The sequence below is a fragment of the Cylas formicarius genome, unplaced genomic scaffold, assembly GCF_029955315.1.
Source record: "Cylas formicarius isolate icCylForm1 unplaced genomic scaffold, icCylForm1.1 PGA_scaffold_1__22_contigs__length_36826433, whole genome shotgun sequence".
NCBI lineage: Eukaryota > Metazoa > Arthropoda > Insecta > Coleoptera > Brentidae > Cylas > Cylas formicarius.
This window is the reverse complement of record NW_026844264.1, coordinates 7,057,540-7,085,442: the sequence shown is the minus strand read 5'-3', so window position 1 is coordinate 7,085,442 and position 27,903 is coordinate 7,057,540. Positions and strand designations below refer to the sequence as shown.

At 32.7% G+C, this 27,903-nt stretch overlaps 1 protein-coding gene across 4 annotated transcripts; it reads left to right on the top strand.

Moving 5' to 3' along the window:
- Positions 1 to 150: 150 nt before the first annotated feature.
- LOC132697233 (uncharacterized) lies at positions 151 to 27,903 on the top strand. Of its 4 annotated transcripts, none has more exons than XM_060662568.1 (12): positions 151 to 282; positions 9,782 to 9,893; positions 18,028 to 18,159; positions 18,234 to 18,443; positions 21,030 to 21,308; positions 21,364 to 21,444; positions 21,507 to 21,578; positions 24,204 to 24,281; positions 24,456 to 24,500; positions 24,555 to 24,650; positions 24,715 to 24,825; positions 24,929 to 27,903. In XM_060662568.1, exons 1-12 carry the CDS (start codon positions 265 to 267, stop codon positions 25,240 to 25,242), a joined length of 1,548 nt encoding a protein of 515 aa, XP_060518551.1. In that variant the 5' UTR covers positions 151 to 264; the 3' UTR covers positions 25,243 to 27,903. The 4 variants fall into 4 exon arrangements, with proteins under 4 accessions (XP_060518551.1, XP_060518550.1, XP_060518552.1 ...); XM_060662567.1 differs by having other exon boundaries at positions 21,498 to 21,578; XM_060662570.1 differs by lacking the exon at positions 151 to 282 and adding an exon at positions 6,276 to 6,320 and having other exon boundaries at positions 21,498 to 21,578.

Here is a 27,903-nt window from a genome sequence, read left to right as displayed (position 1 = left end):
ACTACGTCCAAGGTTCGTCTCCGACTATCGATTTTGTCATCGATCTCTAAATTATTTATTGTTAGCAAGATTTGTACACGGCGATTCGCATCACGCAGGTGGGGACAACATAAAAGCCATAACATCTTTAAAACAAACCTTTGACATAAAGTGCGATAAAAAGACCGCCACTCATGTACGTGCGTGTGCTTTCAAAGTTTTAGTGCCTTAAGCGTCTTTATTTATACATATAGTGTGTAATTAGTTTCGTGTATAGCTTACACTATGTGGAAATTGTCTCAGGTAAAAATCTGAAGAGTGCAAATAGAAATATATCTTTTTAATAGGTCGAAAATTAATTGAATATTTTATATATTATTTATGCTAATAAAAACATTTTCCATAAGTTCATTAATTTCGTTGGCTTCAGAATTCGCAGCATGATTATTTGTATGTCTATCTAATTTATGCCTTCATGATTTTTTTAATAAAATAATTAATATTTAAATATCTTGTGTCCCTAGCCATTCTTTGTCTTATGCTAACCCGCGGTTTTTAGATGTTTATTTTAAACCTTTGCCCTTATCAAAGGCTCCCTGTCCAACAAAAGTATCCACAGACGATGAATGAGCAATTTAATTATTTGGCTTAGCACTGCAGAGGCTAAGATTAACTTTATAAACCAACCAAAAGAAGCAAAACCCTATAATTGTATAAATAGAAATCGTTTTTATCTTCCACAAGAAAAATGGTCAAGATTCAGCCATCTATTTGCGAGAAATTAAAAAATATATATTTAAAAAAGTCAAACGCCTAGCACTAATATGGTAATTGAATTGGCTTTTCCTAGAAAACCGTTGATGAATGGGTAACTGACATTATATAATTTGTACGACAATAATTACCGGTACCTACGTTAATCTTAACGAGTTAAAGTTGTCGCTCTTGGCCTCAAAGTATTTTTAAAAAAGGTTACCGTCCGGCCAAAGCAAACAAAACTCAATCAACGCATATTTCACTTATATACTCGCCAAGGTAAAATTAAAAACGTATTGAATCAACCGAACTGAATCTTCCGAAACCGGAAATTATTTTAGAGTTTTAAGTTGTTTGCTAAATTAATTTGAAACGCCCGCTCACGCCCCACAGTGGTGCAAACAGGCTCTTTTGCTGAAAATATTAGGCAACATACAGACCATAAAATATTGTTACGACAGTATCTTAAATTCCCTCTGTATAACATTCAAGGTAGCGAAAAATCTTTTAAATGAAACAGTGTTGCCAGCTTTATCGAAAAGCACGAGCGTTATTGATGTTATATGTAGGACAAACCATTATATTATCGCATTTTGAATTATTCTAGCAATTCCAAATATAATTAATAGGATACGCAAATTTATATCAAACACCTTTTTGAAGTAATACCACAGCTAAAAATGAGTATTTTTTTATAATTTAAGTAGCTGTAGAATTTAAAATATCCACTAGAAGAGTAATGTTTTTTATTTCATATTTAAAAAAAAGTAAAATTATACAGAGGACTCTAAACATCTTATACAGTGTCAACATTCAACTTTTAAAATCCGTATTTTGGATTCCTTTATCTTCATATTAGTAGTTAGTCTTTAAATGAATTTTGAAGAGTAAAACTTTAATATTTCAAAACGTTATAGTCATTCACTCTTTTGCATAAACTTATATTAACAGAATGAGTTCAGCCCTCTTGATCCGCATGCATCTCTTCTCACACATGCTTATTCGATTTTCATCCATTTTTTTCATATTCTCGATGTCCTTTTTTCCTTGGTCTTTTTATTTTGATTGTATCCTCGTTGCAAAACTTGCCATCGACTTTCTATACGAATTGCAGGAAGATGATTTTTTTCAGCAATTTTATTTGTGCAGTACCGATGGTTATTCCATATTTTTGAGTAAGTGAAACTGGAGATGTGTCAGGTAGTTCCTCATTTGTTGATATCTCCGTGAAGGTAGTGATGGAATAATTTACTATTATTGGCAATATCGAATCTGCTGACTACAATATTATTCAGGAAAAAATTGAAAAATCTTGGATAAACAAGATGTAGTTTAATTGATGGTTTGTGTTACACAAAGTGTGGCTGAATCTACCCGTATTAAAGTAAAAGAAATAAACTTATTATTTTCACAACTTGCAGTATCGATAACTAATTCCCAAATTAGTTTCACTTCCCCATTCACAATTTAGTGTTCGAACTCGATGTTGGAATTCGAAGAAATTAGAATATTTTACACAACACAAATTAAAGTCCAAATCTAGATAATATTTAATTATGAGACATTTTAACGAAGAGTTGTTCGTAGAAAAAAATATTGCCAATAAATATTAATCGACAATGAGGAAATAATTAAAGCACCGATTTAATATTCGAAAACATTTTTTGCATTGATTTTTATTTTTGTATTTTGTAATTTAGAAAATTGATGCTTTTTTCCGCTTTTCTTTGAATGCCAGTTCCAAATGATATCAAATTGTTATCTTCATTACTAACCCCCTGTAGATATTTATTTTCAAAAGCTCTAGTATTTCATTTTTAGGCTCACATTATTTTTGGCCACCTTAGTAGCGATTTTTTTTAGTAGATTTTTGCAGATTAGCGAAAGGTTAAAGTTTTTTTTAATGAGTTTTTGATCAATGACAATCGTGCTTGATGTTTGATAAACCGCACATATTTTATTTCTGATATTTGATATGATCTTTGATATTACGAGAACGTGAGCAGTGAAAGGTTTATTGTTACTGGATTTTAATTAAAATTTTACAAGCATGTAGTAGAATTAATGTACTTCTTTACGGCCATGAATACTTCATCAAAGTTTATTTTAATTCGGCGCACGCAAGTATTTAAAAACTGATAAATTAACTTATTAAGCTCGGCGGACTCGTTCATCTTAACCAATGAATCCAAACCGGATGGCAGCGGCAGACTTTTTAATTAATACCTGTTCAACCATTTTAAATTTGCATAATCCATTTTTTATTATTTTTCGTCTAGGTCGTAGAACATAAAATTCCAAACTTTTTTTCGCCTACGAACACCTGTAAATTTTGTTTTCGCATAAATTAATAAGATTGTGCATCGCATTTCGAATGGACGAATTTTTTTTAACGTTTTTAACGGTCGAAAAACTGATCGAATACAACCAAGTTGTGAACACCGAAGTTTCCTCTTTCGAGCACATGTCATCTATACTGCCTACTAGTGAATAAAATTTCCACGGAACAGTATATCTTCCAGTGATAGTAATAATGATTATTATTATATATTGTATCATATTATAATATTAGTATATTATTAACTATTATTATTATTGTTGTTATATTTTTTACGCATTTGTTTATTATGTCTTCAGTCTGAAATTTTTCCTTTGTATCATTTGAATTATTACCAGATTGAATCAACGATTTAAAATAAATAAGAAAAGATGGGAATGAAAAATATCCAAGTTATTTCTTAAATTCCATCACAAGAATGTTTTAATGTTGATCATATATCGAAGAAAAATGTAAAGACATCTTTATGCTGTGTTAATTTCCAAAAGGGACCTGGGCTAGATGGTTTTCCTTCGATATTTCTAACATCATGCCCCGATCTTTGTGAGCCCTTCTCTTTGCTGTACAATCAATCCATCTTAACTGGTAAGTCCAGGATACTTTGGAAAATTGCCCAAATCGTGCCCATTTTGAAATCCGGTGATAAGTCCAATGTAGCTAACTGCAGATCGATATCTCTCCTAAGCCGCTTCGGCAAATTGTTTGAGTCACTTGTTTTGGACCAATTACTCTTTATTGTTAAGGGTACTATTGACCCGAATCAGCACGGATTTTTTCGTAAAAGATAAATCTTAACTAATTTGGTACCGGTTGTTCAGTCAGTGACGGACAATATGGAGCAGGGGTTCGAGACTTGTGCCGTTTACACCGATTCCTCCAAAGTTTTTGATAAAATACACCATCCAACTCATGCCTTGAAACTGGAGAAATTCGGTGTGCACGGTGTTTTAGTCGCCCTCCCTAAGATTTAGTTTTGCGTGCGATCTCAATATGTTGTAAATGGGATAGAATCAAAGAGTACAAATATAACTTCGGGACTACTTAAAGGACTAAGTAAAGGACCTGGGTATTATATTGGATTTGGGACTTGTTTGCAAGATATACGTAGAAAAACATTGTTCAAAAGGCTCAAAAGAGTCTTGGATTTATTCTACGGGTTACTAATGGGTTCAATAATAAAAAAATATTTAATAATAATTTTTTACAGTCTTGTCAGACCCGTGTTGGAATATACTACACCAGTCTGGAATCCGATGTATTTTAAATCTATCGAACGGCTGGAGAGTGTACAACGAAAATTTGTATTTTTAATAGACAGAGATATTTTTTTAGTTTTAGCGTTTTTATTATATGCAGTCTTTGGAAAATCGTAGAACAAATTTTGATTTACTATTTCTTTATAAAATTGGAAACAATTTGATGAAATGTCCTTTCGTTTTGGAAGAAACATACTTTAATTGTAATCCCTACATTCTTTGATACTGGCAAACGTCCGCTGTATCCAGATCTTGATCTATTTGCTCTGAGTTTTAAAGTCTTTAAACGACACTTAAGACGGTATACTAATCAACATACTGTAATAAAAAGCTGTAATTAGTTGTTAATTAGATTTAGCTTGTAAAAAATAATTGAAACTAGTCCACAGACAAAGTATTTCTTTTTTGTGAAATTTTGTGGTTTCCTTTTCCTTGTGCAGCGTCTGTTTTTAGGAAAGACTTGTTTATAAATAAATAAAAAAATAGTTTTAAAATGTTAACTTTCTAATAGTCTATTTGGGTTATGTTATTGAGAGTAAATAGGAAAGGTGTTGAAAAGGTAGGGAGAGTATAAGACAGGATAGAAAAAAGGATATGCTATTATTATTATTATTTAATGATTATATAATTCAATTATTTTTTTATGCTATGATCTGTTATGTTATATACGGGAACTCAAAAATTTCTGGATTTTGACAAAATTTATTTTTGGGAAAGGAACGAGATAACTAGAAATTAAAAATATGTGTATATATTATCCAATAGAGATATCATTTATATTAAAAATCATAGAAGAGCACACATTTTTTGTTTATTTTTTTCGTTAACTTTACTTTTGTCGCAGCAAAATAGTCGCACTCTTTTGATAGTTATTATACAAGATGTTTCAAGAACATGTCTGTATATTCGTTATCCATAAAAATAGAACCAAAGTTTATATTAACGTATATTAGGATATATTTACTAACAATTAGTAAAAAAAAAACTTGTTTTAAAATCTTTCGTCATAGGCAACATACGCAACTAAGCTGGGGGTCATGACTTATTCAAAGTAAATCACCAAAATTGCAGTGGCGTGCCTATATTGACTTTTCGCTGGCTTTCGAATCCTTAGACTTTGACATTATGGCAAAAAAACGATAAATGGAGAATGTCACATAGGAAACATAGGAAAATAGGTGTCAAAGTAAATGGAGTGCACTCAGATCCTTTTAACGTTAACTTGGACACGCCCGAGGGAGGAACCTTAGGTAGATTCTTTTTATTTTATATGTAAATGACCTTCTTCAGTTCCTAAGTAGCAACTGCCGCGTTTTTATATATGCGAATGACAAGCCCATCTTCGTCTAATGGAGAGATGCTCGGGAGTTGATCAATAGGTTCTCCAGTAAATTTGGAGAAAACAGCCGTACATTAAACTTTTGCCTAACTTGGCATTCAGTGTTGTTGGTTCACGCTTTACATTAAACCACACAACAAAGTTTTTTTGCTCTTATATCGATGCTTTCCTAAAGTGGGACCACGACGTGGATAGTGTTTGTAATAAATTGAACAAAACGTTTTTTCCAATATGAACAATCAAAGACGCTATCTTTGGAACGTCCTTGTTGACTTTCTATTATGCTTCAGCCTACTCGTCTCTTTAAAATAATATTCTAAACTGGGAACAGGCTAGCGATGCGGAGGGGTGTTCATATAGCAAAAAAGGATACTACCCCCGAGGCATTCCTGCAAAGATACTTTTGAAAAATATAAAATAATAAAGACTCCCATAACAAACATGTCCACGGTTATACACCAAAAACTAACCGCATGATTTGCAAAAAGTATGTAAGTTATGCAAGACCTCATTATCATAAAATGCGTCCTCCAAGCATAAAAACGTTATCTGTAAGATAGTTTAAAAAGTGCATCACGAGCCTTCTGTAGGCCAATGCTTTCTACAGCAGAGATTGAAGCGTACCATGTGAAAGTGTTCTGATGAGTGTCAGGTATATTGGTGTATTTTATCAAAATGTTTGTACTGTCGCTTGGAAATATACTCGATTGTTACGTACCGTAATGTTATGTGTGTGTCTATCGTATTGTTTATACATATAATTTCATGCATCTTTTTAATATTCGATAATGTACTTTTTTTTCCTGACGAAACATCCATTGTATACTTACTGGGCTTTGTGTATAAAATTATCTATTAATCTATCTATATTTCTTTCACACTAACGGCACTGGACTTCACAATTTTAATCTGGAGAAAGCAGAATTAGCCTTTTATCATTATAACAGATGTTGCCAGATTTCAACAAAATCGGACAAAAAATGAGTAACATATTGTAAAAGCGCTATCTTGCAAATTAACCATCCCCGAACCTAGATTTATATGTACCTAGGTCTTCCATGCAAATATACAATTTTTCTTGTTGGACTAGACAATTTGTACGGGGTGGCCGGTTATTATGGGATGATACCTTATCTACCTTGTTTGTTTACCATTACAATTATCTCAATCATTGTATGAGCTGCAAATTTTTCAATCAAATGGTGCTAATTTTACTGTATTTTTGTAAAATGTGTATGTGATTGTTACGATAGAATGTTTTACAGTGACAGTAGGGTTGCGGAATTGCCAGATTAAATTTTTTTGATATTATTATTGGGATATTGGATATCACATGCATAATTTTAAATAAAATATATATTGTTATTATTAAATAATGATTTTTTAATTAATCAATTAAGTGAGCAATTGACGGTCAAGCGAATAGTTGCACCACTAAGTGAAAGTATTGCAATAACTTCTTATGTTTGTTGGTATTAACTGCCGTAGAAATACTGTCTACAGTTCGAGATTATGTAGAACAGTGGATCATTAATCAATTAAGAAGTAAGCAATTGACGGTCAAGCGAATAGTTGCACCACTAAGTGAAAGTATTGCAATAATTTCTTATGTTTGATGGTATTAACTGCCGTAGAAATACTGTCTACAGTTCGAGATTATGTAGAACAGTGGAAAAATGTAGGTACAATTCACAGATGAATTCAGGGTTTGTTTAAGGTCACTGAAGATATCCTCCAAGATGTGGTCGTTCTTTTTGCTCCTTTCATTAGAAATCAATTAACTTTAATACATGATCATGCTAGACCTCATGTTGCACGGGTATTGAGTGAATATATGGATGAAGTTGGATTGTCAAGTTTAGAATGCCCCGATTTCAATGCTGTTGTGAATTTTTTGAATGAATATAATTCAGCCGTACTTACATCTGGCGTTGATGGAAGAATATCAGGTTATTTCTCACAGAAGAACATTTATTCTAATTAGTTCGATACCATGAAGACTGTGATTGCTGGAAGAGGTGGAAATGTACCCATTTAAAATTTTTGTTAATTAATTTTTTGATATGGTGTTTCCTTTTCTGAGTGATACCTAAATAAACTGCAAGTTACCGTTTTATTGCAAACGCAACATTTAAGAGGAAATAAAAGAAATGGAATTTGTATAAGATTACAGCAAACAGTTTGTAAACCGAATTATCCCCTTCAGTTGTGGTGTTTTGAAGCTATTACAAAAAACAACATTTTGCTTTAACCTGTATGATACTGCATGAAACAAAGAAAATTGGTTGTCAAACTAACGAAAAACAATTAAAATAAATGAATTGACGAATTGCTTAAAAAATCATGAAAATTGGAAGATCGATAAAAAAAACATAAAATGGATCCAAAAATTTGGGATTACAGAATTTTTCTGTATACATAGAGGGTGTTTGTATCTTTGTAGACAAGTAACAACTTTTTTATTTTAAATTACTCTTGTATATTAAGGCATTTTTGTATTCTTCGAAGCTTTATCAACATATTTCATATACCGACCTTTGCAGGTCTAAATATATCTATCGATTTCTGCGATTACGATATTGTAGATTTTTTATAGAATTGGATCGAGTTAATTGGTATGTTCTAATATTTAATAAATAAATAAATACAAGTTCACCAATACCTAACGTTACAAATTTAAATGAAAAAATTGTTATAAGTCATTTTTCAAATGGAAAAGCCACATTTTTAAATTTTTTTGGTTCATTCATCATTAACAGAAAAGTTTAATTATTTAATTTGTTTAATGATTAGAAACCAAAAAAAAAAATCAAAAACACTATCTTAAATGATTAATAGAAAAAAAAAATTTTAGGATTGTTATAAAAACTGTTCAAAAAATACTTAATTTGCTCCGAATATTGCAAATGATAAACTGTCTTTTTAATTTGTTTTATTTGGTATTAGTATTTTCTCCATCATTAATTTTTTAAGAAAAACTTTTTTGTACAACCATAACAATAAAAAAGTAACTAAATTAGGCGGCATTAAACTGTCAATTTTTTAAAATATGAAAGCTTATACAAAATCTCCCTCGTCAGTTTTTAAGATTTTTTCGTTTCAATTTTTAATGTTATTTTTTCAGCACTCTATATTCACTTAATTTTTTTCTAAATATCAACGCAGATCAGTAAAGTAGAACCCTTTCTATAAGGAAATCAACCCTAAATATATAACAACGGGTTCCAGTTGTTGAAATCGATAGATATGTTTAGACCTGAAAACGTGATTTTTAACTTTCAAAATTCATAATATGTCGGAAAACAATTTTATTTTTTTGATATTTTGTTACAGTTTCTATAAATATTTCATAATAGTAGCTAGCGATCATTAAAAATATACGGAAATTTGGAAATTCTCTGTTTCATTCAATTTATTTCACATACGAGTGTACTGGTTTTTATATTGAATAGAATTGAATATATGAAATAGAAGAAAAAGCTTAACGATTACACATATTGCAAAGCACAGAGATAATTCGAACTCCCACATTCAATCCTCTTGCAAATATAAGGTAATAGGAATCGTCTTACAAATCACGCACTAATACTAATTACGGCATATACTCGACCTTCGCGAGTGTATATAACGGCTAAGGACGTAAATTTTGAAATCCTTTTAAATTAATTTAAAAAATATGACCGTTCAATGATGTCACTTTTAAGTTATTTGCCTAAGCGATTGTTTATCGTGGTGCCTTCTCGGTTTATCAATCTCTAAGCAAATCTTTAAAGCAAACACGTATAAAAATGTGTATACCGGTCGTCTCAAATTCGATCGCCAACCTTACCTATGTGTTTTTAAGTTTTGAAAATATCTATTGGAACTTTCGGTGCCTTTTTTTTAACGATCTCTTTGATTACCTTGTTAAGAAATCTTGCATACTACCAGAAATCGTATTATGGTTGATTAATTCGGTGTAACTGATTTTTCTTTTCGTTGTGTTTTCTTAAAATTACTATCATGGTTTACTTTCTTGGTTATTTCTATTGGTGGAAAAATTAAAGCTCTTCATTATTATTATAACTACCACTATTATTACTACTTACAAAAATTTTTGATTTATGTTTTCAGGTGCTTCTCATATCATTGTCGTTAGTGGTAAGCGAAAAAGATACAGACGAAGGAAGACCGTACGAATTTGGATTTACGATAGACGGGGAACAACACCGATACGAGAAAAAAGGTGAAGTTAATAAAGTACTGGGTGTAATAATAGGGGCAACGAGGTACGATATTAGAGAAAAAAATTATCCTAGAAGCTATTTTCGAGATTTTGAAGTGACATAGCTATAATTAAAATAAGTACTGTTTTGAAGCGCATGTAAATTAAAATATTTTTTGTTTAATGTTTATGTGTGTTTAAGAGCATTCTGGCAAAGACTTCCACTTCATTGGTTGTTATTAATCACCAATTATACAGGATTTGCCAAATAAAATGGTAATTTGTTATTCAGGGCGCCGAATATCTAAAATTAAAGTAAAATTTAGGTTTTACCTTTTATGTTTTTTCCCTATTACCCCAATACCGTACTTCGTTGCTATTTCTGCTATACACGAACTACAGCTGCTTTTTTTGAAAAAAAAAATAGCAATTTAGCTGTGCCATTTTAATGATTTCATAGTTCTTGACCTGTGGTGAATGCACGCATCTTACACCGAGTATATTATTTCAGTGTAAATTGTTTAATTTTGTTTGTCAAATATTTTTTTAGGTCTAATAACGTATCTCGTTGCTATTTCTGCTATACATGAGCTACAGCTGCTTTTATGAAAAAAAAAACAAATTTAGGAAAAGAACAGATAGAAAGTTTAATTAACTAAAATAAATATCTAGACAAACGATGTATGCCTTAAATTGCTATATACCTATGACATATCCACCAACAGAAGTATTTGATGCCGTTCATAGCGCAACATTATTTACAGCCTGACTACAAAGTGGTTTTACGGGCATCCTTAAACTTTATTAATTTTTTTCTCCGTTGGAAAATGTAAAAAAGTAAGAAACACGAGTCGCCACTTTGAGTTAAAAGATCTAATAAGCGACTTGAATCCTAATGCGATTTGTTCGATGATTGGCATTTTTGAAGCGCCCAAAAGAGCTCGCAAAACGAAATTGAAATTGTTTTCAATTTAAATTTTCTATTTCAGTCTGACCAAATATTGAACAAAAATTCTTTCCCAAAAATAATAAAATAAAAAAAAATATCCATAAAATACATTTTTGCCAAAAGTAATATTGCCTTTTCCAAATTTGTTAAATACGACCAAGAGCTGATTCGATGTTTGGATCTATGAAATTTGTTGATGTACCTCAACAAAATATTGCATAAATGACAACAGATATCACCGACACTTCAACTATACGTCAACAGTCACACGCCTGGGAAAGTGTGCTCTTGTTTCAGCATTGGTCGCTGAATTACTCTTGTGGACGCAAAAGATGCAAAGTTGAATCGCTCGAGCAGTTTCGTTTGGTCACAACCTTGAGATGGAAACTGACCCTCCATCTTGAATGCCAGCTACTTTAGACATTTTCTGTGGACCCTTGCTAATTTATTAATGTGCACCCCATAAGTGGGACACCAAATTATAGAAACATAACCAAATTTAGTCTTAACTAGACTATCTGTTTAGACACCGAAGATTTTCAGACTCGTGGAATATAAAACCGAGGTTCCTGGCTGCTGACTGAAATACACTCTAGATGTCCATGTTTAACCTTGGATCTCTATCAACATACACTCCAAGATCATTTACCATCCGGCGTTCCAATAGAGAAGTATCAATGCAATAGAAGAAAAGAAGGCCATTCTCCACGACCGAGGAATAGAAAGTAGTCATTACGTGAATAATAGAGACATAAAAGAGAAGTGGCTCTAGATTGCTACTCTGAGGGGCGCCCCTGGTGGAGGTAAAATTAAAAGACTTGAGGCTATTATGCTCAACAAATAGTGAACGCTCTGATAAGCATGGCCTGAAAAAACCCATTAAGGTTATCATCAAGACCAGCAGCTGACGTCGTATTCAACAAAATCTCGTGATCCATTCTGTCAAACGTCTTTGAAAAATGCGTGTTCATTGCAATTTGTCAAATATTAAACTTTAAACATCACGGGTTTTAGGAAAAACGTTACACAGTGTATCATTAAAGAAAAGCATTTATAATAACACGCAAATTCTAAAAACTGTAACAATTGTAAATGTTTTGACAAAGACTACAAGGATTTAGTTAGCCGGAAAGTTTACGACATGTAAAAGCCAAGGATTGGAAAACCTGAGGAAATGTTTTGGCAATGACGAAACCCAAATAGGCTGTAGAATTACCAGCCTTTGGCAGGTTATCTCCGCCATTAGCTTTAAATTTCACAAAATAGACAATCGACAGGTACTTATGGAATCTCAGAGATTACCAAATTTTGGCATGAGTGCATAACAGCGATAAGAAAATACCATTCCGAGAATTGTTCAGTCACTTACCTTATTGAAATATAGTTTGAAACTCATGCATGATAATAATAACCGTTTTGCATAGCTACTTAGAAAACTGTCGGGTCCCAAATGCCATCGTCACTTATTTGTGAAAACATTCAACTACCAGGAAGATGCAAAGGCAGTACTTTTACACAATGGTTCACAGATTTCCTTCCACCCAACAGAGCGCTAATAATGGAAAAAGCGAGCTATCACAGTCGTCAACTATACATAAAGTCTCAGACTCTAATAACACAAAGCTGAAAATTTAAAACTACGTGGCAATTAGGTAGCAAAATTCTTCTCCCACTTTAAGTGCCAGTGCGGCAGATTTAATTTTTAAAAATGTGTTCGTGAGAAACCCCCAGATTTTATTGTTAGACCCATTACAATTTACTTAGATGAAGATAGCTACAACAACACGAAATTGCTGATAAAGGGTTTTTCAATTAGCGCTGGTAGATTTTACCGGCCCGTGGCATCCATTTTGTGTTCATGGCCTCTATAAAATCTTTTGTTTCCAGTTACTTATGTCAAATCACCAATCAAATGTTAAGAATGTTATTGTCAAAATTAGTGTTCACCAGTGTGAACTTCACAGTAAATACTCCAACGATAACCCCACCCCAGGAAAGTGAAAGTCTAAAAAAAAGCCTTTTTGCAGACTTCAACTTGGCAAATTTTGTTTCGGGAATTAGGGTACATTCAAGTTCATAACCAAATCATTTGAAAGAAGTCCCCAATTTGCATAATATGAAATGATACGCTAGGTTCACCAAGTGTATCTTTAGAAAGTTAGTGTTTGGTGTGGATTTTGAGATGGCGGCCACAAACTAGACGCCATAATTATATTAACGATTTGAAGGTAAGGTTATCTTTCTCGGTGACGTGAATTGGTAATGCTAAACTTTTTCTTGTGGCGTTTTTTGAATTGTGCGGAAGAATCAATATACATTGGATCTGTGCCATTTTAGGAGGCATTGGAACGAGGTCATATTGGCACATATGGGCCCTTAAAATTAAAAAAGCATTTTGATAATACCTGAAGCCCAGTTGTTTATTGAAATTTCCTCTAGAATATTCTTTGCGTCTTTCCCAAAACTTACAAAAGTTTCGTTTGCTTTTCTTATGGCACTAGAGGTCAGGCCTATGTGGTCTGCGTAAGCATGGCCCTGTGATGATTTATAGAAGATGGTACCTGTTTCGAAGTTTCGACATAACTTAATGAATATTATAAAAACAAAGCTTACACGTTTGGCACACTAAGCCCTTCTTCTCACTAACTTCTAAAAGCCACAATGAAACTCTGACTCATCAAGAAAAAAAGAGGTGAATAACGAACATCACGATCAATCAACCTTCTTTGCGCGTAACTCGAGCAAACTTTTCGCCACTCGGGAAACTTATGGGCATTGTTGTAAAAACGTTTTTTCCATTATTCGGAAACACCGAAACCTTTTTACAAAGCAATTGTGTGAAAATCAATATTAACTCTATATAACGCCGAAAAGAATGGTCCTTCGTATAAAAGCTTTGTTCCCCGCGAAAAACACACCCGAACACTCGTAGCGAAAGCTTTTTAAAACTTCCCTCTTTGACTTGTTCAGGTTCGATACACCGATTGTGCGCTCATAATGGAGGCTTTGCGCCGCTGTGTATTCAGAAAATGGTCGGCATTTTTGGCGTTAGAAGTGTTTAAAATGTATTTGGTGAATCATGACGGGAAAATGAAATGATATGAATCAAAAATATAAACACAGTCTTATTTCTTTTCCCATATATATCTATAGCAACAAAACCTTTTGTCTCATTATAATGAAGATGTGTTAATACTATTGGAACATTTTTTTTAATATATAGGAAATAATAAAAGAAATTCGATTGATCGTTTTACCTCTAGTTAAATACGCCCCACTTACAAAAATTACTTTTGACACAACAGTCCTCAATTTAAGCTTAGAATGAGTTCATTTTCTGAGTTTATTGCGCTAGTTACTAGGAAATTGCAAAAAAGAATATGAGCTCTAAACTCAGCGGTATCATTACGCCTTACCCCATGCATGACCAAAAAATGTTTATTCTTGAGAGCTTTCGGTTTTTATTTTGAATCAGCCAATAACAGGCTTAAACAACTCTATTAAATGCTTGGAATGTTTGTGTTGTGTGACTAGCAAGCCACTGTCGAACTACGTCGTTCTCAGTAACAAAATTGAGTAGATCGATTGCATTGCCACGAGATGTATGTCCGTCCAGTTCGTCCTGGTGGTTTCTTTGCCACAAAATAGTCTGCAAAATACTACAAAAAAGTCCGAATTAATATATTATGATTTAGGGTTCACTGGAACCCCAGAACCAAAAGGTCTCCATCTAAAAACGTATCTTTTTTTCCCTTCTTCTTAGATATCCCAACAGGTGGGAGAGTGAAACTATAAATATTTTTTTCCCTTCACTGATGTCCTCTTTAGCGCGTTTTGAAGCCACGACTTTTCCTACTCATTCTGATTTTCTTATGCTAAGGATCCTTATTGTGCAGCCAAAACCTCTGAAACTTCTGAAAGAATTTGCCACTCTAGAAAATCGACGAATCTAGACGAACTTCTCACCAAAATTAAAAAGCCATTTTCTTTTCACAGCTTTTGTAAATAGTAAGTTTTCGTTCATGTTCCTAATTCTGGAAAATGATCCAACTGCACTTTTGAACTTATAGCTAACAAACAATTTTTTTTTTAAATCCTAATTGAAACTGTTTCAGTTAGGCTCTGAAGAAGCCAAGATTTGTTAATAGCGTAATAAATGATCTCTCAATGTTCGAGATAAAACGCAATAGACTCTGCCTGCTTCATTTACACCCATTCCCTAGATTGTAATTTTTGCTTAGCCTTTGCCAAAGCAGCTTAATTTGAGCTCGTGTAAGTTTACCCACACTCTCTTTGTCCACTACCAGAAATTTTCATTTACAATTTAGAAAATATCATACAATCTGAGTAAAAGTCTTCTTTGGTGGATGATGTTTTTGCTTGTTTCACTGGAACAGAAAGACAACTAAATTTATTTCTGAATCATGTTAACCTCATACATAAAGTTTACATAAGGTTTACCATAGAGGCGGAACTAGATAAATATTTAAACTATCTGGACCTATACTATAACTAAAGTGCAGAAAAAAATAGATTTTTCCATTTACCATGAACTCTCACACATGGACAAAGTAATACATAATAACTCAAATCACCCTTACACAAAATGGCTGACTTTTATTATTTTATCCACATACTACTTACTACAATCCAGAGAAAAAATTGAAAGAGAATGAAATATTAAAACAAATAGCTTCGACCCAGATTCATTCTCTCCATCCCATATAACACCAAAGCCAAAATGTGTAAAACAATTAAATTCATGGAAGAATCAAGCAAGAAAGTTTCGAATCAACTATCTAAATTTGGTCTTCAGATTGCTTCTGAAATTGAAAACACCATAGGGAAATTAAAAAAAAGAACAATAAAACTAAATTACGAAAAACTCAAAATCTTAATTTATAAGTTAAAATGTGGATCAAGTTCCAAAATGTATGTATAAAAATAAAAATTCGAATTTTAACTGTGCCATTCATTTAAATTCACAAATGCATAAGTTTGACGCTAGTTTTCATATATTTTACGTAATTATCAAAAAAACAAAAAATTGAATTTGAGGAAAGCTATGGAAGTCTTCGTTGCTAAATATAAATTTATAACCCGACAATAACGGTAATAAAGAATCTATTACTACCTGGTTATATATATAGCCTTCGGGATATTTTAATATTTGGTATTTGATCAAGGCACGGCGTTGCAGAAACAGCTGTCATAAACGAATTTAATTGTTTCAAGTGGATTTCGATGAAATAAAAGCCAAAAGTATGTTTCGTAGGAAACGAAACTGACTTTGTAAAATGATTCTTTCTGTGAGCTCCATCGGTGCTTAATTGACTTTAGTGAGTACAGAAAAAAATACCCCACCAATTTTGTAGATAATTTGCTTTTATAGTCTCAACTTTAGTATTGTGCTAATCCTATAGTTTAAAGTAAAGTAAAAAAAACCGAACGACAAACAATAGAACGAATTTATTTTGTGGCTCTTCTTTAGCTGACAATTGGATTCCTTTAGGAGGTTCCACATTTTGAAACTCTAAAGAACTAGTATTCGGAGCCGTTGATTCATGACTAGAGCTGGCATTTGTGCATTGTTGTGGATTGAAGTTAGTTCTTGGTTAGTTAGTTAGTCAGTTAGTTAGTTTTAGCTTCTTTTTCATATTTTCTACCATGTTCGATATTTTGACATTATGTAATAATATATGGTCACTCGTTGAATGGAGTATTTGAGAAATTAAACAAATTAATTATTTCAGAATTTTGTGACAAATATATTGTAGGATCCATTATGTGAATGAGACACGCAATGAATGATTTGATTTTACAGTCATAAATTTAGCTTACGTTATGATGTAGGTATACAAAGCAAAACTTTCGTTTTTAGTACATTAGAGTATTTAGTCAGTTTTATAGTCCATCCCTGCTTTTTTAAATTGAAAATAGAGTCTCATTTACGATAAAAATGAAATAAATAAACACAAACGTCTAACACTAAATTGGAGAAACTCATTTATTACACTACTACTGCAAGTAACAGACTTTCCAAATTTTTGTAACAAATGCTTTTTAAATAAATAAATAAATAAATATTCAAAAAAGTATCATTGTCACACAAGATGATCTTAACCTCCACACCAAGGTTTCGCAACGCACCGTGTTGGGGTCAACAAATTTAGAAAAAGAGCCAATGTATTTGTTGTTATTAAGACCCTCAGTAACTCGGTCGGCCAACTCATATGCGTTTAAAGTAGTAGGTTTTAGTTCTGTTCTAAAGAGGGTGATTCATTAATAATTGGCAATATACGGGATGTTAGTTTTCTTTGATAACTTTATTTCTAGTTTGCTGATTATGAACTTTATATTTAGCACAGTTATTACTATTATTACTAATGTTCCAATGTTCCAAACCCACAATTATAGCATAATAAAAAAAGTCTTTTCAGAAAAATCGTCGTTTTTCATTTAGATGCAATGGACAATTTTAACATATTTTTGAATTATCACAGCACGTTTTTAATTTTACTTGATAATAGTGAATAATCCTAAGTTATTTTCCGTAACCAAGTTGTACAAAATACTGTTAAAATATTCTATTAAATTTGCTTCAGGAAACTTGGATGATTTGATAATTATTAAACATAAACGCAAATTAATAATTTATTTCATGGAAATATAGAAGGGCAATTTTCTTGGCAACGGGTTATTTTATTGAGGTATAACAGGATTTATTCTAAAGTTTTTTAAATGGTAATTAATTATGAGCTTATAAAAGTTGCAAAAAGCGGTACACAAAAAAGTTTTATTACATTGTCTTAAGATAAGGCCTTTGGTATAAAGAGTTTTACGTCAAATTGAAAGTCATTTTTAAGTAAAGGAAATTATAAGTAAACTAAGGATAAGTTATTAGAAAAAATTTATTGAATAATATTCACCCTCTATAATAATAATATAATAAGCTAATGTTGCTGTATTTAAGTTTGTTTGCCAATGGCTTAGAAATTCTCTATCGACAACAAAGTTGTACACCGTAACTTTCTTGAAGCGACTTAGAAGGACTATGATCCACTTTCGGAATTGAAAAATGTATATTTGATATTAACATTAACATAAAAGCAAAATTATTAATACGCATGCATAGGGTAAATAAATTTTCAGCGAATGGCGGTTCAAAAAAAACCCACAATTTCACAATCGATTTTCAAATTGCAGATGAAAAAGGCATAGTTCAAGGCGAATTCGGGTTTATCACTGCCGACGGTATTTACCACGTGACCGTGTACGCCACTGACGAAAACGGGAACTTTAAAATCCTAAGCATGAGGAATCTGCGCATCAGCGCCCGTAAGTAACTCTGCTGTTCAAGGAGCAACCCACGAAATAAAGCAACTTTTTAAACCGAATTTGTCTTCGATTAGCCTTAGATGGTTCGCCGTTCAAAGGAGAAATATCTCCCGAAGCCAATAAATACAGGAAGCAAGCCGGCCTAGGTCTTCTTCCGGAACCGGCAGCCCCTAATCCTTTAATGCTGCCTGATGCGCCACCAAAGCAATCGCCAGAAATTCAGAAGACCACTTCGAGAGCGCCGTACGTTTTCACGACCCAGTCCACTATTAAGCCAGCTTGCGGTAATTATCATCTTTTTTCATGCCATTCTAAGAACTTGGAGTACCAGATTTTATCCATATTTCAAATTTAGGGTATAAAAAGTATTAGTTTGTGGTGGATTCGCCAGGTGTACCTGGTACTTGACTACACAGGATATACCTGTTGTCTCAGTAAGGATAACGGCATACGGTATTGTTGGATGTTCCTAAAAATTGGAAAGAAACTAAGTAAATCGGACAAGAGAAAATGCTGCAAATTTTTTTTTGAGGTTCTGAAATGGCCACCAGAGGCAACAAGTAGAGTGAAGATGCCAATCAAAATTCAATTTTGAGTTTTAAATTATTTTATTCGCATTTTAGGTTAGGACCAAGATATTGACATCTTTTCGTTGCATTGTTTTTGAGAAAATTATTTTTTTTTGGCACGACGTCAGAAAACGGTATCAGGGTAGCAGGGTACTAAATTGCACTCATATCACATTGGATAGCCTAGGAAAAGCCGTTTTTAATTATTCCAAAGTTATTATCGATATTTATTTCCGGAGATGTTGGAACACCTGTCACCACTTTAAAGATGGAGTAAAAGGTATCTAACAGAAAAGATCTAAATTTGACTCAGCTTCAAAATAGTGTTCGCTTTTGCAGAAAAATTGAAGATGGTAATTGGTAATAACATTTTCTCTTTTTTTTTCAATTTTTTGGGAACATCGGTTTTTCCAATACTGTACCTCGTTGTCCTTACTGGGGCGGCCGGTACTTCCTTATGGAAAATTTCCAGAAATATTTTTTCGGAACATATTTCCGGAAATATTTCCTGAAACATTGAAATTATATGCAAATATTGAAATTATCTGAAATGTTTTTTAAAAATAAGAAAAAGCTAATAAATAAAGACAAGGGACCAAATTTGTACAAAAAAAATTTTGTTTTTTTTATTTTATTTTTAAGCAAGAGGTATATCGTCATCGCTGTCATCAACATCATGGTTAATATGACTTTATTGTCAATCAAGTTCCTCAAAATCTTCAATAGTCTCGGGAATAGAAATTGGTCTATACTTTTAGAGAAAAGTGAAGACTTTTTAACCATTTTCCAAAAGGTTCAAAAATGTTAATTAAGTGGGAAATTATAGCCTGAAATATTTCGTTATCTAGTATCCACTGCTTAACATTTTTATCGACCATTTGTATTGCTTCTTGGCTCACTGCAACTCTTTGTAAACTGAAAGTAGCGTCTTTAACTGATCAAAATTGAAGACCAGAGAGTTTTTACAGGCAAATTGTATGGTACCTACGTTTTTGTTTTCTGTTTGTTTTGTTCGTTCATAAAAAAGATAAGAGTCGATGTAATCTTGATTGTAAGCAGACCATGAGAAAAGATATTTTTCCCTCAGCATGATTTCAGCAAAGTTGCATATTTCTTGCATTATCGGCAACGAACTTTAAGAATCTGTCTGGTTCATATTTTTCAATTACCTTTCTTCTTAAGCTTCATACCGTGCAGTGAATCTTTGCAACTTAGTTTCGATGGCAGCATCCTGCAGCGGTGATGGTGTACTAATTATACAATTTGACTCTTTAATTTCGCATGTTGCTCCAACTGTCGATGTGTAGACGTAAAATTTCGCTTTCATTGATTGAAGTATTAATCTTTTCTTTTACTCCATTAGACCCCGTACCCAAATTTGCATTCGACAGTTTATGTCTATTTGGTCGTACAAAACTTAGACCAATCATCTTGAAGAGTTTAACCCAGTCAGCCTTTTCAAGGATAGACAACGGACAGTATCTGGCGTATATTTCACAAGCTATTAGAGTTTCGATTTTTTCCGTTTAAAAAATGTATTCTTAGTGTTTGATTTTCTCATATATTTCTATTTTATTTAGTGAAATTGTAATCATACTTTTTATTTCTTAGCAGTGACCTGTGTGAATAAAGAAAAATAATTGGTCAAGTAAAAGCTTCAGCCAACAAATCCAAAAATACATGTAGAAATCGCATGCTATTGCTAATACCTGTAAAAGTTGAGGTGGACGGTTGTGGTATTCCGCAACATTGTAATTATCATTCAAAATGCTTTTATTTTCCAAAACACATTGTCATTATCGATGGATGAGACATTTTCTTCTCCGTAACCCTGCATAAATTTTCATTTGATTTGGTTATGACAGTTTTTACAAACTTTACTCAAAAATATAATATATACAAATATACTTTAAACAACGCATAATGTATAAAAGTAATTTCCAATAACGCACTGAGTCACTCATGTTCACAATAATTCGATATTTTTGTCGATCAATAATTGAGTTTGAATCGTTAATGATAAGATTTAGGTATTTTTTGAAACATTTCCACTATTCCCAATATTTCCATTTAAAATCCAGAATTACAAAGTTAAGTCGTAAAAAGTTATTGATAATTTACTATTGCGGTAAATATTCCCGGAAAATATTCTTATTTTATAATATCAATAAATATTTATAGTGTAAGTGTTATTGGTTTCCATAAAATGGCGGTGTTTGTCTGGAATCTGGTAATTCAGCTATACAATGGCATTCGCACCGTCTTTCTAACAAACAAAAATCACCCAGTAAGTCATTTTAGCTGGATGTGGCTACGTTACAACACCGAAACCGGTACCAGGGCAAAAGTTTCCCTTCCAGAACTCAATTTTCCAGAAACCAGATAGGGAACAACCTCAAAAAAATGATCTAAATTCGCAACCAGAACAGGGATCGATACAAAGTAACGGCGTTGGTCCGCAACCTCTGAAGCCGCAATATCAAAGTACCAAAGGATTCCAAAATACTCAATATCCTAGTTTAAGTCACGGGTTAATTAATTCTCGATTCGAAAGTTCAGCTACCAAAGACGATGGAAATGGTAAGAAAACAACGAACTGTATGATATATTTTGAATCATCGGTCTCGGATTTCAGGTGATTCTGGATCTCAACATTCAACTAGTCTAGATGGTGTGCCACAAGATCAACAATTTGTTGGACCGCCGAGCCCGGCAGGTAAGACAAACTTTTCTCTCTACATATTAAGAAGCGAATTTTATAACTTTCAGATGTTTCAGTGTTCCAACCTACTGGAAATTTAGATAATGTACCACAAAGTCAGCAATTTGCTGGATCTCCAAGCCCGACCGGTATGATTGGCTTTAGTGGCTTTCTATCCATCCTCTGTAGCACTATTTGTTCCATCTTTGGACCTAAACTCCTGCCAGACTTCTCCTCTGTTCTTTGTCTGTCACCATGTTCGTTCCTTTGGGTTCGCCCTGTTTGTCTTCCTCTATTTTTTTTATTTTCCGAAAGTATATGGTTTATAACGTTTTGTTCAATCTGTCGTCTTTTTGTGAGATGTTATGATCCGCAAATTTCTAGTTTGACTTAGCTACCTCCTCACTTACGTCTGTATTTTGATTCGATTTGTTATCCATTCGCGTCTTTTTCACTCTATCAGTTTTAGACTTAACATTTGTCTTTCCATTAATATCTGTGCATTCGCTATTTTGTACAAGTTTGATGTTGGAAGTGTCCATGTTTGTAATCCCCAAACAAAGATAGGGTTTAATACGCGCCGATTGTATACTGTGATTTTCAGGGGATGCTAATCGTAATCCGATTGCGACCATTTCACCTATGTTGATTTTGATTTTAATTTTGGTGTAGTTCATACAGTAAACTGCTTTTAAAAGGCCATCAAAAATATTCAATCTTCGTAAAGATTTAAAGCATACATTGACTAGTGCACCAGCTGATGCCTCTGTTTGGCAGTAATTTGAGTGAAAGCTAACAAGGACATTAACAGGACGGCTTTTGATCTGAGACCCTCCAATTCTCCTAAAAAATGTATATATTTCTTGCCAATGGTTCTTTCAGCATTTTCGGCAGTTCGTTTTATGGTAGCTTTCAAGGCTATATCATTGGTATATTTTATAGTGCTGTTCATATATTTTTATAACTTTTTCTTCCTAGTCTAGTTTTTATAAAGACGTAATGTCCTCTGTTTTGTTTCTCTGTGAATTGTGGGAAAGAAGTTCGTTGGGAAGTGTTTAACGTTCAAACACAATTCGATCAGCATGTTCATGGTTACTTCTACTGAATCTCTTTCTGAAACCAGCTTGCTCTCTCGATCGATATTTGTCGAATCTTCTTGGTAGCCTAATTGTAAATATTTTTGTAAGGAGCTTGTAAATAACATTCAGGAGTGTTATGTGTCGATATTTTTTAACAAGTACTCATTGTGAGATACATGAAGTACCTTAGCGACTCTGTCATTAGTAAATATGTTTCCGTTTTTTGAAGGAATCTGACTATATACGCTAAAACTGTGTTCAGCATCATCAAAATTCGTGAAGTTATGAAGGACACAGTGTTTTCCACCAGGAGACTAGATTATCAAAACAATAACAATAAAACAGCATAAAACAAATAACTTGCCACTTTTACAATGATAATCTTCTATTTCAACTATTATTCCTTACTGCTTTATATTGAGTTTAATTTTTGAAATATTAAATAGGTATACAAGAAAGAATTTATGTTTCATCATCTTCAGGAACTTGTGATTTTAGATTTAGTAATTCGGTAGCAATATTTCTCTTTTTCAACAAGCTTCTACAATTCAGAATTTTCTTTATCTTAAAGTGAGGACAATGGAAGATTGTTCTGAAATACCCTCCTGACATGGCAAAATACTTTTATAGTAAATAATAATGCTTAATCTCTAACAATTTTTAACGATTTGCCAAAAGGTTTAAAAATGTTAATTAGGTTGCAAAATACCTAAAATACTACGTCATCTAGTATCCGCTGCTTAAATTTTTTATCGATCATTTGTATTACTGCTTGGCTAACTGGAACTTCTTGCAAACTGAATCTAATTTTTTGTCCCTAATCAAAATTGAAGACCAGCCAGTTTCTATATGCAATTGTATGGCACTTCAATTAGGATCTGCATTTGCTTTTAGCTTGCTTGTAGCTTGGAGTTTTTAAATAACATTCAGGAATGTTATGTGTCTATATTTTTTAGATTGATGCAAAATGATGGTTACGATTTCATTCCAGTTGTTTGGGATTCTCTTTTCCTTCTCATTCTGCTTGGTTATCTCAGATTGTAGGTCTGAGTTTCCATTCCTTATTTTAGATTAGAGTTGGATTTTGATTTCATCTGATGGTCCAGGTTTTGTTTATAATGTGTGTAAATTATTGTAGTATTTATTATATCGCCTTTTTATGGCTCCTTTTCCGTTTTGGTCTTTTATTGTATTAATTTTAAGGCTGCCTATTGTTGGTTTAAAACTTCTCATGTTCCTGTTTCTTCTTTAAGACTCGTTCCTTTTTTATTTCTTAATGCATTCCTTTATTTTCTTTTATGATTTTTCTGCTGCTCTTCTTTTTTTTGCCTTTGGCTATTTTTTAATGTATCAAATTTTGGGTTAGTTGTCCCTTTAGTCTCTTATTTTAGTATATATTTTTATTTTGTGCAAGTTTGATGACGTTCAATTGTCCCGACCTTGTTCGTTTTTTCTATCTGTTAAGTATTGTTACATCTTTAAGGGTTGTATTTTGCAGTTGAAAATATATAATCAATTTCATTTTTGCTATGTCTATTTTCGTTGCGACCTCATTTTATAGAACGAGTTCATTCTAGATTAAGGTAGTCTATTACCCAGATTGGCATTATAATCTGTAATAACTAATGTTAAGCGATGTTTATGTTTTTGTATAACGAATTGTGCTCTATCTCGCTCAATATTTGAAACTTTTAGGTGTTTTTGGATCCCAATCAAGTGGAAATCTAGATGGTCTACCACAAGGTCAACAATTCCCTGAATCAAGTGCGACGGGTAAGAGTTGACCATAAAATCCTCTTTTATCTATCTTGATATTCTTTATTTTGTCTATCAACACGTACAAATACTGTAGGTTTATCTGGATATCAACAGAATGCGTACCAGTCAAATGTGCAAAATAGATAGACATGTTACCTTCTTTTATATACATAATGATTTCAATTCCAGGAGGACTGGGGGCGGCAAATCAACAATCTTCGAGGAATCCAAAAGGTATGTAAAGGTGTTCTTCTTTCTAATAAAGACAATCTATATTTGCTGACGCAGAAATGGAGGTAAATCCACTCTCAATTCCGAATCCAGACGATGTAAGACAGCAAGTTCAACAGGAAGTAAAAGACTTCGTCGGGATTGGACAACGAGGTGCGAGCAAGAAAATTTCTGGTCAAAACAATGAAAGCAAAACAAAATTATTCATTTGTTTCAGGATCAGCTACGTCGAAACAGTCTGGTTTTCCGCCCATTTCTGTGTCGGACAGCGTCATACACGTAGGTGGCAAAAACCCCCAGGATATCCCGATTAAAGACAAGTTTCCTGGTAATATTTTATTGATTATTTATATACTTTGACTCATATACAGGGCGAATGCTGAAAAAATTGTCACAAATTCTATAATTATCACTGAAATTGTTTATAACAGGTATGGAGGATGGGCTTCCAGAGGGTGTCAATGAAAAAGACGTCAAGGATATTCTATACAAGTTCCACTACACGGTAGGTTTCCACGGACATTACGAGAAAGGTTTGAAGAACGGTGCGAAAATCGGTGGATACTTCGTCAACGGGAGGGACGGTATCAGCAGGGTAGTTACCTACATTGCCGACGAGAACGGCTACAGACCCAAAATAAAACTAATCAATCTCGGACTAGATTCGGAAGAAACGCCTAAAGAAGCGACGGAGAAGAGCTTCGGACTCAAGAGCTTTGAGTTTGTTTGGTATCCCATTAAATAAATATGTTGCGTGTGTGATCTTGTATATATATTTGTCATGAGGTTTATTCTAGGGGTGAACTATGCAATGAAATTTGGAAATTTCAGGTTTTTCGAATTTTCCTTAATTCTTTTTTCCATTTTCCTTTTAATATTAATAGTTATTAAAAGTATTGACATTTTCATTAGTTAGGTTGCTTATAAAAGTCAATATTCAAATTTGTCATTGCAGTGGAAAGTACTCAGTACGGGGTGAATTAAAAATTTGGGTCAAGCCATTAAAAATATTATTTACATAACATACATATTTTCTTGAAGTTTGGTGTAATTGTTGTAATTGTGTATAATTAACATTACTATTGCTTAGCGTATAGCACATTCGTAACTTTTCTGATATTGTATATTAATTAATAAATTAAAAGCTAAAATTGAACATTAATTAAATTAATAAATGAAAAAATAAAAATTATCAAATTTAAATTAAGAGGTTGGCGTCTCGTCCGTTTTTCTTTTAATAAGTAAGAAAAAGGAAATGTAAGGCTACGTTTAAGAGAAATATTTCTTAATACTAATCGGTGGATTGGTCCGTGACAAAATGTTCGTGTCCAATGGCCAGTGCATTCCCCAGCCTTTAGTCTACTGGGTTCCTGTTTTTGAAGGTTCATTAAAGATTTTCTTTAAACGGTTGCCATTGCTAGTGAGCATCGTTTGAAACAGTCAATTTTTCTAGTTTGCTGTTTAATTTAAATACCCGAACCGATATTTATTACTCTATAAAAGGGCTCGTGTTCAAGGACCTAATTTTTATATTTACATATCATTTACATAATTTATATATAATATTTTTGTATTTTTTAACTTTTCTTATATTAACTAATTTACAGTATCTTAAAAACTACCATTGTTATCAAAAATTAAATAGGAAAGAAAAACTACGTAATATTGAAATAACTGATTAACCATGTATCAAAATTATTTATTCATTTTCATCCCGTTTTTTTGGACATTTGTTATGTTTCCTAACATTTGTAATAATATTTTTGGATTAATTTAATTGAAAGTTTATTTATTTCGCAGTTTTTAATTGTTGCTAACATTTTTAACATTGTTTATTTATTAGATTGCTTTTTACGGAATCGGCACGTTTTTGGACATTTCCGGATTATATCGATAAAAAAGTTTTCTCGAACTTTTAAAATTTCTTGAATTTTATTGAGTTTATTCTCACATTTGTACCGAGTTTTCCGGTATTACGTGAATTTCTTTGTACTATTTCCTAAGTAAACTAAGAGCCCATTAGCTAAGAGTGTTTCTAAGGAATTCGGTGTGCCATCGTCAATGAAAGCGCATGGACTGTAAAGCATTATAAAAAATATGCTTAGTGGACTAATCTGAACACAGACAGAAAAGGAAATTCCCCTTTCTGTCGGTGTTTGCAGCTCAATGTTCATAAGACACACAATGGATAATTAGATAGTTATCGGATGTTTTTGAAAATGGGCAGTTTCCAAAAAGCACTTTAACTTTTTTGTTATGTATTGTGCATTGGTGCGCCTATAAAAAGAGTTCCGAACCAACTTGTTACGCAGAATTTAATGGTTTGAATATAATACTTTCAAACTAATAGCGTATTAGTTATCTTACAAAAAATTGATTTGTTATATATATTTTTCAATCGTTGAAAATTATTAGAAATTACCTTCCAAAAAATATAGCATTCATGATATATTGCACAGGTCCTATTTAAGATACACGAGTTTCTACTACTTCGAATAAGAAAAGGCGTTAAATCTTTGAATGCAGACCATTGTTGCCAAATTGTACTATTTCTTTCATGTACTTTTTTTAATAGTAATATAAATACATATATGCTCAACAACAACAGAGTAAAAGAACCTAACCAAAACTAATCAAGCTCTAGCTTATTTGTACACAATTAAAATGCAGAAAGTCGACAGCACCATTGGACATGTAGACTTTGGACGGGGCAGCAAAATAGCGAAAACAAATGCGTCCTTGCAGCTGTCAAATTTTAAATTTGATTGTTAATACGTCGAGTTTTGACTTGGTCTTTCCATATAGCTATTAGGTAATATAGTGGCCCAACTAGAGTAAAAATTGTTTTTTAGGTAGAAAAGAGAGTGATTTTCAGCACCTTTCCACTCATGAAAGTTAAAGACACGGAGAAGACCAGCAACAGTTAAGGTTAGATGAACTTAAAAAACCATATATGCCACACAGTTCCAGAAAAGTGCATTTTTGCCAGTCTGTGACTGTTTGAAATATATTATGGTTGCACTGTCCAAAGTCCGCTTGGTAAAAGTTCAAGAGGTCTAACCAAAATTAATGAAATGTTAAAATAAAAAATATTATATATAAAACCATGAATGACATTCCAAAAAAGTTTTATGAAAAATTCCCATGACAAATGGTTACAGAATTTTTTCTTGAAATGCACATTTTCGAAAAACTATAACTTTCGAGTCACTAGAAAGGCGAGTTTCATTTTAAAACTGTCCGCCCTCTACAATCAGAAAGCCTTTAAATTACTTTTCCGCGATAACCATGCCCGTGAGACATGAACATGTAATGTTGGTTGCGGCCGTAATTTTATCAGTTTTGCTATGCCAAATTTCAACCACGGTATACCCCTAGGATTTATCATAATAATAAACACAATACG